Source organism: Nicotiana tomentosiformis, chromosome 3 (assembly GCF_000390325.3).
Source record: "Nicotiana tomentosiformis chromosome 3, ASM39032v3, whole genome shotgun sequence".
Taxonomy (NCBI): Eukaryota; Viridiplantae; Streptophyta; class Magnoliopsida; order Solanales; family Solanaceae; genus Nicotiana; species Nicotiana tomentosiformis.
Genome location: NC_090814.1, coordinates 44,846,056 through 44,861,482, shown reverse-complemented (window position 1 = coordinate 44,861,482; position 15,427 = coordinate 44,846,056). Strand labels below are relative to the sequence as shown.

The 15,427-nt window shown below is 37.8% G+C and overlaps 1 protein-coding gene across 21 annotated transcripts; it reads right to left on the bottom strand.

Moving 5' to 3' along the window:
- Positions 1–1,041: 1,041 nt before the first annotated feature.
- Positions 1,042–13,599, bottom strand: LOC104102059 (uncharacterized). 21 transcript variants are annotated; one of them, XM_070196900.1, is made up of 9 exons: positions 13,456–13,599; positions 12,101–12,844; positions 11,909–11,981; positions 6,311–6,487; positions 5,103–5,279; positions 3,895–4,071; positions 3,560–3,775; positions 2,232–3,478; positions 1,042–2,135 (listed from the first exon to the last, which is right to left on the bottom strand). In XM_070196900.1, exons 4-7 carry the CDS (start codon positions 6,485–6,487, stop codon positions 3,590–3,592), a joined length of 717 nt encoding a protein of 238 aa, XP_070053001.1. In that variant the 5' UTR covers positions 11,909–11,981; positions 12,101–12,844; positions 13,456–13,599; the 3' UTR covers positions 1,042–2,135; positions 2,232–3,478; positions 3,560–3,589. The 21 variants fall into 21 exon arrangements, 13 of the variants coding, with proteins under 13 accessions (XP_070053001.1, XP_070053000.1, XP_070053002.1 ...); XM_070196899.1 differs by lacking the exon at positions 11,909–11,981 and having other exon boundaries at positions 12,331–12,844; positions 13,368–13,599; XM_070196901.1 differs by having other exon boundaries at positions 11,909–12,844; positions 13,516–13,599.
- Positions 13,600–15,427: the final 1,828 nt, after the last annotated feature.

The window sequence follows — 15,427 nt, the reverse complement described above, 5'->3', positions numbered from 1 at the left end:
AGCAAATTGAAGAAGATGATTTTTGTCGAAGTGTGACATTTTGGGATAAAATACGGCCCGAGCTAAAATACCTCGTATTTATGAACTAGTGCCACACAAGGTACCACATTGCCATGATAGTAAGGTGTATAAAGTGTATTAAAAGTGAGTATCATTTTAAATAAATTGAGATAATTCTTAATTATGTGAATAATCGGGTAATTAATAATTTTTGGTGGGAGATTAATTAAGTAATTATAAAATTTTGGATATGTTTGACCCCTCCTTAACGTGGCAGCCCATGTAGTGACTCTTAGGGGTCATTTGGTAGGAGATATAAGAATAGTGCTGAATAGAGTGTATTAGTAATGCTGGCATTAGTTATGCTGAGATTATTTTTTATCCACTGTTTGGTTTGGTGTATTAAAGCATTGCATAATATTTTAAAAATTAGGTGTTTACAAAAGTACCCTCTATAATTTTTAACTTTAGCTATAAAAATTAACTTTATAGATAACAGAACAAGAAAGGCTGGGGCTCTTTTAAGTGATCCATTAACCTATATGGATTAGTACAAAAATAATAATGCAAAAAAATAAATAAATTAGTACTATCAAAGAATCAAGCTATAACAAGTTTACTTTTGATGCTCCGTTTTCACAGTATGTTGCTCAATGAAGTAAATCTAGGTAAAGTTATGACGTTAATTCAAAATTAGATGTTTCACACTCTTGGGCTACATTCTGTGCATAATAATCACTTGTTTGGAACGATAACATGGTCTGTCACATGGAATTCCCATTATTTACACAGATCATGTAATAGTAAAACTTTTCATTACTGAATTGAAGTTGGTGGCCTCTTTTTCTTTGACTTCCAACCTCCTCAAGCAAACAAGAATATATAGCTCTAAAATGGAGCAATCTGCATCAATAAATTGAGAATCATGTTTTTTTCAGCGATTTATTCTTGGCGGTGGCTAAGTTGTGGAGAGAAATTCATCACTTCTTCCGTCACAAGCAACTTATCAAATTATAGAAAAATTACCAATGAAAAGTAAGATTGGAGAGAAACAAAAGAGAAATTAAAGAACTGTCATAACAGCTTTACATAATTACATCATAGAATCTCAAAGTTAAACGACTACAAAGAGTTTGATAAACATATGCATTTAACATTTACACTGGAGTAGAGCTATTTAATAAACATTAGTTACACAAAAAAATCAAGCATCCTCCTGCCCACACCAATAACTAGAGGTATCAAACAATGGCACTACCGTCAAACTTTGAAGTTGTTAGCCAAGCAAAAAACTATCAAACTAGTGCCACCACTTATATCCACATGTTTACCATACTTTTAAAGTTTATCATTGACGAGCATCGACATCATTGTATGACGCTCAAATTCACCCATACGTTAAAACAATTCCATCTTTTTGTCATCATCACAGAGAATCATTGAAGCTTTGTTACGTTGCTCTATGGTGTATAACTCAAATACGGGAGATTCAAGGATAGAATATATCTGTCCACGAACATTGGATCGGTCACGATCCCCAATCTTTTCAATCAAGGCACCCATTCTTTTGTCTTGACTTTAAGTAAAGTTTTTCATAATTTCCATCATACCTTTGAGAAATGTCTCATTATCATCCTCTACTATTTTTTTTCTTTGCTTGCTTTTCTCTTTTTCGTTTACATTAGAAGAGGACCTTTTATCATACGCACCTTGTTTATGAGTTTGTTGGGATCCAGGATATTCATTTTCAGACGCTCCGGCACTAGGTCCAGTGGCATTTTCAGCTCCAGTAAATGCGCTAGGTCCAATGACATTTTCAGCTCCAGGAAATGAACTGGGTTCAGTGGTATTTTCAGCTTCAGTAAATGCACTATATCCAGTGGCATTTTCAGCTTCTCCAGTAAATACTTTAGGGCTATGATAAGCGTCAGCTTCTTCGTCTTCATCAATATTGATAGAAAATCCCAAACTCATATCATTACAAACTTTTGGAGCTTGACTCTTTTGAATTTCCTCAGAAGCATCTAGCGGCCCTTCTGCGAACTCTCCGGTTGCTCTATCCTTGCCAAAAATTTCCTCCCAATCCTCAAACATCGGCCATTTCTAGTATTCATATATTTGGCTAGTGGATCAATCTAGAAAATAATTTAAAAAATATAGCAATGTCATATTAGAAAAATACATATATGACGTAACAAAATTTTAATAATTTTAAGCAAAGTATTAGTTACCTTTATAAAGTCATCCCAAAATTTTGGATCGTCAACTATTATAGCTCCATCACTATATTGAAATCCCAAACCACTTCAATTTTTTAGCGAAGCTATACTTCCATAACTTCTCTTCCAATATTTTATTTTATTTTTGATATGTGGATCACCTTTCAATCCGCTTTTAGGATGTTGTTTGCGTATGTAGCGCTCTAACTCCATCAAGTACCCCGGCCTAAAGGTTCCATTATCTTCTCTCCAACCCTTAACACACAACTCTTTCAACCCATCTAAAAGAGTGTGTTCTTCTTCTGGAATCCACATCCTTCGTGTTGAAGGTGTTGAGTTGCTTGATTTTTTTGACACCTTGTTTGAAGATGTTTGACTATTCATTTTGCCTGTAAAATCTTGTGAAATACATTACCAAGAAAATCAGGAAGAAGAACAAAACATTATAATAGCTTCAAAAAGATTTCAATATATCAGAGATGCATTTCTATATTAATATACTTTACAACGATAGAAGAATGAGCAATTAAGCTCACAAACGTCAACTGATTCAACTAGTCTTCATTATAGATTAAAACATACAATATCAAGAGATGTAGAAAGTACATAAGGATGTGCAATTAAGCTCACAAAAAAATTAGAAGTGTCTAGCAGCTATACAATTTATACCAGGCCAATTCAAAAGAGCTAATGAAGTCGAAAAAGTTTTATATAGCTAACAGGTTGTATTTTAGACCAATAAGCACTATACGGTGAAGTAGCACATGCCCAATGCTCTCAACTTCCATTTGAAACAGATAAATTTTTTTTTGTGATAATTGATCAATTGTTAGATCTTGCATTCCACATTGATTGAGCCAACTCATCCCTCCAAGTGGTCCACTCCTCGGACGATTCAACAACATCAATGTTTTGGTGTTGATACTCTATTTGTTCTTTCATATCAATGTCTAAGGGATCCACTTCCATCTCTCTGCAAATAAAGTTGTGAATCAAGCAACAAGCACTAATGATCCTGTTATGAACCTTAACTGAGTAGCACGAAGAGCTTCTAAGAATTCCCCAACGTCCTTTCAGCAGACCAAATGCCCTTTCAATAACATTACGAGCCCTAGCATGCCTCATATTGAAAAGCTCTTCTTTACATCGAAGCAATGGATTGTCACCTCTCCAATCCTTTAACCAATATCTATATCCTCGATAAGGTGAAAGAAAATCTTTTCCGTTCGTATATCCTCCATCGCACAAATAATAATTACCTATAATGTAGACATACAATTTAGTTACTTTCATATCTAATTCTTTTTGTGATGTAACTTGAAAGCATAGACATGGCATACCCTCGTGGATTTTCAAACCATTCCTTCTTGCTACAACATCTCGTAATACATGGCCGTCGGCAGCTGAACCTTCCCAACCAGGTAACACATTAGTAAAATTGAGGTTTCTATCCCAAACTCCCAATACATTAGTTTCTTCCTTGTCCTGTATCTTGGTTTGTACTGGGATGGAACTCTAATTTGTATATAAGTACCATCTAATGCACCTAAACAACCCTATAAGATAAATTATGGTGTTATCTCTAAATATAAAAATATCTTTGTAAAACTGTAAAAACTGCATTTAGTTAGTTTTATACATAAATTAGTAGATGCCAAACTGAATTTTTACCTACCTTAAACCATTTCCATCGATCTTCAATCTCATCCTCAAGCACCGGTTTAGGATCAACAAGTAACAATGGAGTTAGTTTGAGAATATCACTCAAACATTCATTGAAAGCCTGACTTACGCTCCACCCCGATTTAATATAATCAACCTTGATAGATCTATTCTTCTCATGATGAGCCATCTAAACAAACACAATTGCATATCATGAATACAATGATAATAGACTCATCCAATTAATGAAATCAATATTTTAACAAAATTTCGAAATTTGCCCTAAAAAGTCAACCCGGGCCCACGTCTCAGAATCAGGTAAAAATCACAAAATATGAACATCCATTCACTCACGAGTCCAACCATATAAGAAATACTCAAATCCGACCACCAAATCCCCTTTCAAAACTCGAAATCTTTATTGAAGAACTTCTAATTTTTCCCAATTTCAACCCCAAAAATCCAAAACTAAATGGAGAAAACAACTATAGATTAATGCAATAAAACCAAATTTGAGTAAGAAATCGTTACCCATAAGATTCCTCTGAAAATCCCTCGAAGAATCGTTTTCTCCCGAGCTCAAAATCATAAATGGAGTGAAAATGAAATAACCCTCGATTCCAACCCCTTTCTGCCCAGCGATCCTCGCACCTGCGCCTACCGCACATGCTGTCTAACTAGTCGCACCTGTAGAAGTCACTAACTCCCACAGCCTCTACAACTGTGAGTCTTCTGCGCATATGCGGGCATCGCAGATGAGGAACTTCCTCTCACCTGGGCAATGAAGGCCTTCCTTATAAGTTCTCGCTCGATCGAAAAGATATAACACATACGAAACCTTAGCTTCGCTGACTTTATGAGGTCTTATTCTTAAACCACTTCCCGTTCAGTTGCTGAAAGATAGAGATCAGGCTTTCTAAATGAGATTGAGTTCCACGAATATGCAGGCTAGAAAGATGCTATTTGCTGCTATTCTATCTATTTGTGAGGTTTCTATCCCAAACTCCCAATACATTAGTTTCTTCCTTGTCCTGTATCTTGGTTTGTACTGGGATGGAACTCTAATTTGTATATAAGTACCATCTAATGCACCTAAACAACCCTATAAGATAAATTATGGTGTTATCTCTAAATATAAAAATATCTTTGTAAAACTGTAAAAACTGCATTTAGTTAGTTTTATACATAAATTAGTAGATGCCAAACTGAATTTTTACCTACCTTAAACCATTTCCATCGATCTTCAATCTCATCCTCAAGCACCGGTTTAGGATCAACAAGTAACAATGGAGTTAGTTTGAGAATATCACTCAAACATTCATTGAAAGCCTGACTTACGCTCCACCCCGATTTAATATAATCAACCTTGATAGATCTATTCTTCTCATGATGAGCCATCTAAACAAACACAATTGCATATCATGAATACAATGATAATAGACTCATCCAATTAATGAAATCAATATTTTAACAAAATTTCGAAATTTGCCCTAAAAAGTCAACCCGGGCCCACGTCTCAGAATCAGGTAAAAATCACAAAATATGAACACCCATTCACTCACGAGTCCAACCATATAAGAAATACTCAAATCCGACCACCAAATCCCCTTTCAAAACTCGAAATCTTTATCGAAGAACTTCTAATTTTTCCCAATTTCAACCCCAAAAATCCAAAACTAAATGGAGAAAACAACTATAGATTAATGCAATAAAACCAAATTTGAGTAAGAAATCGTTACCCATAAGATTCCTCTGAAAATCCCTCGAAGAATCGTTTTCTCCCGAGCTCAAAATCATAAATGGAGTGAAAATGAAATAACCCTCGATTCCAACCCCTTTCTGCCCAGCGATCCTCGCACCTGCGCCTACCGCACATGCTGTCTAACTAGTCGCACCTGTAGAAGTCACTAACTCCCACAGCCTCTACAACTGTGAGTCTTCTGCGCATATGCGGGCATCGCAGATGAGGAACTTCCTCTCACCTGGGCAATGAAGGCCTTCCTTATAAGTTCTCGCTCGATCGAAAAGATATAACACATACGAAACCTTAGCTTCGCTGACTTTATGAGGTCTTATTCTTAAACCACTTCCCGTTCAGTTGCTGAAAGATAGAGATCAGGCTTTCTAAATGAGATTGAGTTCCACGAATATGCAGGCTAGAAAGATGCTATTTGCTGCTATTCTATCTATTTGTGAGGTTTCTATCCCAAACTCCCAATACATTAGTTTCTTCCTTGTCCTGTATCTTGGTTTGTACTGGGATGGAACTCTAATTTGTATATAAGTACCATCTAATGCACCTAAACAACCCTATAAGATAAATTATGGTGTTATCTCTAAATATAAAAATATCTTTGTAAAACTGTAAAAACTGCATTTAGTTAGTTTTATACATAAATTAGTAGATGCCAAACTGAATTTTTACCTACCTTAAACCATTTCCATCGATCTTCAATCTCATCCTCAAGCACCGGTTTAGGATCAACAAGTAACAATGGAGTTAGTTTGAGAATATCACTCAAACATTCATTGAAAGCCTGACTTACGCTCCACCCCGATTTAATATAATCAACCTTGATAGATCTATTCTTCTCATGATGAGCCATCTAAACAAACACAATTGCATATCATGAATACAATGATAATAGACTCATCCAATTAATGAAATCAATATTTTAACAAAATTTCAAAATTTGCCCTAAAAAGTCAACCCGGGCCCACGTCTCAGAATCAGGTAAAAATCACAAAATATGAACACCCATTCACTCACGAGTCCAACCATATAAGAAATACTCAAATCCGACCACCAAATCCCCTTTCAAAACTCGAAATCTTTATCGAAGAACTTCTAATTTTTCCCAATTTCAACCCCAAAAATCCAAAACTAAATGGAGAAAACAACTATAGATTAATGCAATAAAACCAAATTTGAGTAAGAAATCGTTACCCATAAGATTCCTCTGAAAATCCCTCGAAGAATCGTTTTCTCCCGAGCTCAAAATCATAAATGGAGTGAAAATGAAATAACCCTCGATTCCAACCCCTTTCTGCCCAGCGATCCTCGCACCTGCGCCTACCGCACATGCTGTCTAACTAGTCGCACCTGTAGAAGTCACTAACTCCCACAGCCTCTACAACTGTGAGTCTTCTGCGCATATGCGGGCATCGCAGATGAGGAACTTCCTCTCACCTGCGACCCCAGCCCAACTCTCAAATTCTCGCATCTACGCTTCCATCTCCGCACGTGCGAGTCCGCTGATGCGCACAAATTCACCGCACCTGCAGAGACTGCCAAGTTTAGCTCTTCCCGCACTTGCGCCTCATTCTTCGCACCTGCGACCATCGCACCTGCGCCTAGGGTCTGCAGCTGCGATTACACAAGAACTCAGACCTCCCCAAAACCATGGAAATCATCCGCAACTCGTTCGAAAAACACCCGGGGCCCTCGGGACCCCGTCCAAACACACCAACAAGTTCTATACCCTAACACGGACCCGCTCGAGGTCTCAAATCACATCAAACAACGTCGAAACTATGAATCGCACCATGAATCGAACTTATAAATTTCAAATCTTATAACTTCTAAAACCCGTGCCGAAACCTATCAAATCAACCCGGGATGACATCAAATTTTGCAGGCAAGTCCCAAATAACATAACAGAGCTGTTCCAACTCTCGAAATCGCATTCCGACCCCGATATCAAAAAGTCCACTTCCGGTTCAAATCTCCAAAAATTCGACTTTCGTCATTTCAAGCCTAAATCAGCTACAGACCTCGAATTTACAGTCCGGACACGCTTCTAAGTCCAAAATCACCCAAGGAATTAATGGAACCGACGGAACTCCATTCCGGAATCGTCTTTACATAGTTCTGACTACGGTCAAAATCCTAAGACTTAAGCTTTCGTTTTAGGGACTAAGTATCCCAAATCACTCCGAATCATCCGGTAACTGAAATCAACCATGCACGCAAGTCAAGGCACATAATACGAAGATGCTCAGGGCCTTATGCCGCCGGATGGGACTTAAATTCTCAAAATGAATGGCCGGGTTGTTACATCCTATAGCCATGATTTCTAGGCGAACCATTGAGAGAGAGATATTAATGCAAACAGTCTTTATAACCCAAGTGATATCCTATAGGCATGCTGTCTATAGAAGTGAAACGGGCTAAGCAAACATCGGACGAACTCGATTTGAATCCTATAGTCATATTTTCAAGATATGTTACGAGTTGGAAGGATCAATACTAAGGTCCTATGTTACTATTTCTAAATGATCATGCAAGATTTAAACCTATAGGCATGGTGTCTAGCAATATATAAGAATAGAGCATGTTGAGCAAGTAGCAAATAAAGCATTTTTTGATCCTATAGGCATGTCTTCTATACATTAATGCAAGCATTTAGATCCTATGCGGCTAAGGAAAATTTAACTAATCCTTATGCAGTTGGGATTGATGAGGAAAGTAAGAAGGAGTCAACAATATAATGGGTTCGCAGGAGATTTGGCACAAGAAAGGAAGATATGAGGGATCTTAATGTCATATTTATCACTCATGTCAGAAGATTCCATCGCAAACTTTTGAGGATTCTGAAGACAGTGGTGTTAATAATGAAGCTAATTCTGGTAAAGTCCTATGGAGTGATGAAATGGAGAAGATGGAGGGTAATACAACTACTAAAACTAGTCCTAGAAACAAGGAGTAAAGGGGCGGCGTAATGGAGAAACTGCAGCTAATTTGTAGCCCTAGTGCTACAGTAAACCCTCGGATTTCACAAACTATGGTTGAAACTGGCCAAGGCTCTACCAAGAAACAAGCAAAGCTATCACTTGGAGATGATGAAGGAGTAAATAAAGAACGAAATATCAGTGGTGATCCAGTAGTTGAGGCTTCAGCTAAGAAGAAAACCAATGGAATAGTAAACCCTAAGGGCATTGTCTAGGTTTTGGCCAAGGTTGGAGGTTATCCGGTGGAGTTTTCTGGTGATGATTAGGCTGGGGGTGATAATGTTGAGGTATTAAAGGATATTGTGGGGTCACACCATCAAACAATTGAAGGTAATATGGGAACCCAATAGAACATTAATTCCTACAGTGTTTGCTACAGTAAACCCTAGCTTTGGTGATGTTTATGAGGTTCAATTCAAGGAGATCCAAGAGGCATTGGGAGGTAAGAAGCAGAGTTCTATGGTGTTGAAGGAGGCTACTAGACAGTCACATGATCAAATTTATCTCACCACAAGGTCCAGTATTCCTGAAACTGGGCAAAGTAACAATGCTATTCAAATTATGACTCTTGCATTTGATGATCTTGGAATCCTGGCTGGGAAAACTTTTAGTGGTACAAGTGGTATATTGGCTAAGGGAATTCTCAATAATAACAGGGGCTAAAATGCGTTGGGAATTATAGCCAAAATCATGAACCAAATCTTTTGGCTCTGTAGGTGGTGGATGATGGCAATGGTGAATAGAAAGACCTAGGTGAGGATATTGAGGAAGAATCAACGACTGCCAACTTTCAACAGGTAGCTAGGGGTGGGGACATCTTATCCAGGAGTGTTGACACTAAAAAATGAACCGGGAAACATGCAAGGAAACAAAAGGAAAAGATAGTAACTGTAAGGGTGCAACCAAAGAGAAATGGGATCGCTATGACCAAATAATCCTATGGATAATGCTTTATTTTGGAATGTGAGGTCGATAAACACACAAAAAGCTTTCAATAGGTTACTTAACCTTCACAGAAAGTACAATTTTTATTTGATTGGGTTGATGGAGCCTTGGCAAGATATTAACAAGCTTGAAGAGTATAGAAGAAAGCTGGGTATTCATTCTGCTTATGCAAACATGAATGGCAAGATATGTGCATTTGTTGATGAGGATATTGATGTAGACATTATTATGGATATGGAACAAAAATGAATCTAAAGTTGTTTCATAGAAGTCTAGGGAAGGAATTGATTACTACACTTGTATATTCTAAATGTGATGCAATAGAGAGAATTGAACTGTGGGACTCTATGTATGATTTAGATTCCGACATAGAATCTCCTTGGCTTGTAGGAGGTGATTTCAATATCATCTTATCGTAGGAAGACAAGTATGGTGGCTTTCAAGTCTACCTGAGTGAAGTTGAAGACTTTGCTCATTGTGTTGACACATGTGCACTGTATGATCTTGGATTCAAAGGGAGTCTTTATACATGGTGGAATGGGAGGTCGGATATTTATTGCATATTCAAGAGGCTAGATAGGTTCTTGTCTAATCAACAATTCCAAGATTTATTCCCAGTTCTGGAGGTTGAGAATATGATCCAGTATGGGTCAGACCATGCTCCACTCTTATTATCATGTAATGTTAATAGTGTACAAGTAAGGAAATCATTCAAGCTTCTTAACTTCTGAACAAAGCACGATTCTTTCTTGAAAGTGGTTAAGGAAAATTGGCACTCTGGTTGTATTGGCAATCCATTCATAGTATTTCAAAATATGATGAAGAAGGTGAAGATAGCATTGGCAGCTTGGAGCAAAGAAATATTTGGTGATGTTTTCAAATAAATTGATGCCTTAGAAGATGTGATAAAAGTTCATCAAATTGAGTTTGAGCTTCATCCAACAGCTCAAAATAGAGCTAAATTGCACAAAGTGGAGGCTGATCTTACCAGGTACTACCACTTAGAAGATGAATTTTGGAGGCAAAATACAGGCATGCAGTGGTTCAAAGATAGAGATAGAAATACTAAATTCTTTCATGCTCATGTCAAAGGAAAGAGGAAGAGGCTACAGGTGTCCAGAATTCTTGATAATAATGGTAATTGGATTGATTCACAAGAAGAGATGGCTAAGGAGGCAGTGGATTTATTTCAAGCTCAATTCAATGAGGAGAGGATTCTAATAGATTTTGACATAGTGAACCATGTTCCTAAAATGGTCATTTATGAACAAAATTATAGACTGTGGGCAGAACCATTATTGGAGGAAGTCAAGCTTGCAGTTTTTGGCTTGAATGGAGATAGTGCCAGTGGACCTGATAGATTCACTGAATAGCTTTATCAATCTAGCTGGGATATTATTGGTGATGATGTGTTGAATATGGTTAGGGCATTCTTTTGTAGTGCTGAGCTGCCAAAATTCATTGCACACACAAATCTTGTGTTGTTACCTAAGAAGAAGAATGTTGCAACCTTCTCAGATATGAGGCCAATTAGTTTGAGCAATTTCTCAAACAAGATCATCTCTATGGTGATTCATGAGAGGTTGGTAGACTTTTTGCCTACTCTTATTTCTTCAAATCAAGCAGGCTTTGTAAAAGGAAGGAGTATTGTGGAGAACATCTTATTAACACAGGAGATTATCACTGACATAAGGAAGAGAGGCAAGCCATCCAATGTGGTGATAAAATTAGATATGGCCAAAGCATATGATAGGGTTTCATGGTTATTTTTGACAAAAGTGTTGAGACATATGGGATTTGGGGAAACATTCATTGATATGATATTCAGGTTAGTTTCAAACAATAGGTATTTAGTACTATTAAATGGTCATCCAAATGGTTTCTTCAAATCTTCAAGCAGTGTAAAGCAAGGAGATCCATTGTCTCCTACATTGTTTATATTGGCTGCAGAGGTGATTGGTAGGGCATTGAATGCTTTATTTGATAACCCTAATTTCATAGGCTTTGGAATGCCAAAATGGAGTTACAACATCAATTATCTCTCATATGCTGATGACACTATCATTTTCAGTTCTTCTCACTCTGGGGCAATCCAGTTGATCATGAATGTACTAGGGGAATATAATGTAGCTTTAGGTCAAAAAGTTAACAAGGAGAAGTCAGATTTTTATATGCATGAAAATGTTCCTGAAGAAGAAGGCAATACAGTACATATTATCACTGAATTTTAAAGGCATCAATCCCCCTTCACATATTTAGGCTGTCCAATATTCTACAGTAGGAGGCAGAAGGATTTTTATAAGTCCATCATATTCAAAGTACAAGAGAGGTTACAAACATGGAAAGGCAACCTGCTATCTATTGGAGGTAGGACTGTTTTAATCTCACATGTGCTTGAGAGCATGCAAATTCACCTCCTGCCAGCTGTGAACCCACCCTTAAATGTCATTACTCTATTGCATAAGATGTTTGCTAGGTTCTACTAGAGTAACCCTAGAAATGGTAGGGCAAGATATTGGCTGCTTGGGATTATTTGTGCTTACCTAAAGATGAGGGTGGTCTTGGTTTTAGATCCCTACATGATGTATCCAAAGCACTTTTTGCAAAGCTCTGGTGGAAATATAGAACTAAGTATACATTATGGTCTACATTCTTGAGGAATGAAGTTTTGGTACCTTGGAGAGATGGATCTCAAGTATGGAAGTAGATGCTTCAAATGAGAGATCAAGTGGACCATCAAATATGGTGGCAACTAAAAAGGGGTAATACTCACTTTTGGTACGACAACTGGTCTGGTCTTGGAGCTCTTTATCGTGCCTCTGGGCCATATCATTGGTGTGATGAATCCATAGTGCATGTAGATGAGGTTGTGGAGAATGGGGAATGGAATGATGTGCTACTAATGGAGCTACTGCTAGGTGAGATAGCTGATCATGTTCTTGAATCTATTGCACCACCTTCATGTGATTATTTGAATGATAGACCATGGTGGAAGCTTAAAACTAAGGGACAATTTATAGTAAAATCTGCTTGGCAATATACAAGGAGAAGAAGGCAAGAAAGCAAGCTATATAAGTTCATTTGGGTGAAAGGGTTGCCATTTAATGTTTCCTTATTTATGTGGAGATCGTGGAAAGCTAAATTGCCTCTAGATGGTTTCTTCTTAAGGCTAGGTTATTTTAGAACTTCCAAACGTTGGTGTTGTAGATTTCCAAAAGAAGAAACACTTCCCCACGTGTTTTTCAAGTCTCCAGTAGCCAGATTTCTTTGGAAATACATCTCTTCACCTGCAGGGATCAACATAGAAGGAAAACAATTAGTACATGTAATTAACGAATGGCGGAGAAGGCCAGTTAATAAAAGTTTGAAAGTTGTGTACTATGCCATACCATGTCTAATTGTATGGCATCTTTGGAAGAGAAGGAATTCAGGCATGCATGGGAAGAACATATCAATCAACATGTTCATTTTTCTAATCTCAAAGGATATACATATGCTGGTAAAGGTGAGAAGACCAAGCTTTTCAGGAGCCAAGTGACCAGATTTGTCATGCCCCGACCTTGGGGAGCATGGCCGGCACTCAACTGAGATATCCTATTCAAGAAAACCTACTCGATGCCTTCTATCCGACCTTACACATGAATAAAGTGAAGATGAATATCATGAATTAGACAATAGGAGGATGACATGTACCACACCAATTTCGTTACCATTAGATACTTCATTACAAATTTCCAAAATACATTACACATTCGTAGTTTTAGAAGTGGAAACATGTGTTACAAGTATATCATTTCAAGTTTGACTTACCCAAATCAAAATACAACTCACACTTTGTCTACGAAGACTCTACTTGAAACAAAAGAGGAATATGATGGTACTGGAGCCATGTCTATACCTCAAAACACTATACATAAGGAACAAAAGGCACAAGACCCCGATATGAAGTGGGGCTCACCAAGTCAGCTGAGAAAAGGGTGTACCGCTATCACTGATTGATGCCGCCTACTGTGAAACCACCTGCATCCATTAAAGACGCAGAGCCCCCGGCAAAAGGGACGTTAGTACATATGGAATAATACTAGTATGTAAGACTAAACACCCTCTCAATTAATCGAGTAACAGTACAAGGAGAAACAAACATGGAATTAATGTAAGCCTCAAAAAATGTTAAAGCGCCAAGTTAAGAGAAAAATAAAGTTTCAAGTAAATATCGATATTTTTAAGTTGGGAGATCTTTTATTCCGATACACCACCGTGCTATTAGCACGGAGTCCGATCTAAGCCAGATCGGCTAAGCCGTCTCACCCTAAGACATACAATCACAACACCTCCATGTCCGCGGCATGGCGTCAGATCTCGGCCCGATCGGCTAAGCCGTCTCACCACAATGCCATGTGGGTCGACATCACTTTCTGCTAGAAATCATCTCATCTCAATTAAGGGGAATAATCTCAACACATCAGTCTCATCCCATTTTAGGGGAATAATCTCAACACATCGGTACGGTGATCTATCCCTCAATCACTCCTACACAGGCACGTATAGTTTCGGGGTTAGATTATTTCAACCTATCCTTCCTCGGTGACTAACGATACTCCCAAAATATTTGTTATATTTCATTATCTTTCACACATCCTTTCATTTCATTGGCACTATTGGCCACAAGTGTAGTTTTCATTCCTGGCACGATGGCCACATTATATATGTCATACTCTTTCACTTTCAAGCATCATCATAGGTTATCAACAATAAGAGAATTTGGAATCAAGACTTTAAATATGTATATGAGCAATAGGAGTCTTAAGCACATTGAGTTTTCTTTCCAAAATTAAGCATAATAAACATGCATTTGAAACATGAATTGAAGTCATAACATTTTGATACATAAACCATACTTAAATACATTGCCGAAGCAGAGCATAATCTGATAGGAGTAATTGAAACACATTTTGAGCATAAATGTTCTGACACAATGCTTATTTGGAATAATTGAATATATTAGGAATGACCCGGATCATGAGAAAATATAAACTTGGCCAACCATGCTTGAAATATACAAGGACATCATGGAATTTGATTCTATGAGAGAAGATTAGCCATTATAACTCTCTTGAGTTTTCCTTATGCTACTAAAACATTCCGGAAATCCTAGCGACTTCAATCTATTAGAGACATGACAAAGTTGAACTATAATTAGGAAGAGATTCATGGGTTCAGCTCACATAGGCATTTCATTAGGCACTAGGTATACAAATTTAACCACAAGTTTTTAGTGTAAGATTTCCTTCAACCCATAACCCATATCAATAAACAATTCATCCTGGGTAATTCAACAACTTCCAAGACCCATCTATCGATACATGCATGCCATATCTTCTTCTCCCCAACCCACTTAGACTCGAAACAAACTTGCATGGATGATGTAGGACAAGAACTTACCCGGATAGGTGGTGGCCTAGTGAGTGATTCCCTTGAATCTTCAAGATTGGGGCAAGGATTGATGAGCAAAGAACTTGGGGATTCCTCCTCTCTCTCTCTAAAGCACTCCCCTCTCTCTAAAATAGCCGTTTAAATTAGCCAAAATAACCCCCAAACTTGTTTAATAAAAATGGGGTCGGATAAACTTTCCTCAAACTTAACCCCCGAACCGGCTCTGTGATCGCAGACCGGACTGCAAAAAAAAATATGCGGTCCGCAAAGTGAACAACAAACATTGTCCCAAAAACTGGGCTGGTCTAATCAAGTTTGCGGCCGTTTCGCGGCCCGCAGAACAGTTATGCGATCGTATAATGCACCGCAAAATCTACCTCCGAAATTTCAAATGCTGGACCTGCGATGGATATGTGGCCTGCGAAATGATTATGTGG

What these genes read in the sequence shown, in the direction of transcription:
- LOC104102059 (XM_070196899.1), bottom strand. Translation starts at nt 12,414, where the DNA reads ATGCACTATGGATTCATCACACCAATGATATGGCCCAGAGGCACGATA. An exon ending in GACCAGTTGTCGTACCAAAA is followed by an intron (nt 6,488 to 12,330) that starts GTGAGTATTACC and finishes GTGTTTGTTTAG; the next exon opens with ATGGCTCATCATGAGAAGAA. An exon ending in ATCGATGGAAATGGTTTAAG is followed by an intron (nt 3,776 to 3,894) that starts GTAGGTAAAAAT and finishes TTTATCTTATAG; the next exon opens with GGTTGTTTAGGTGCATTAGA.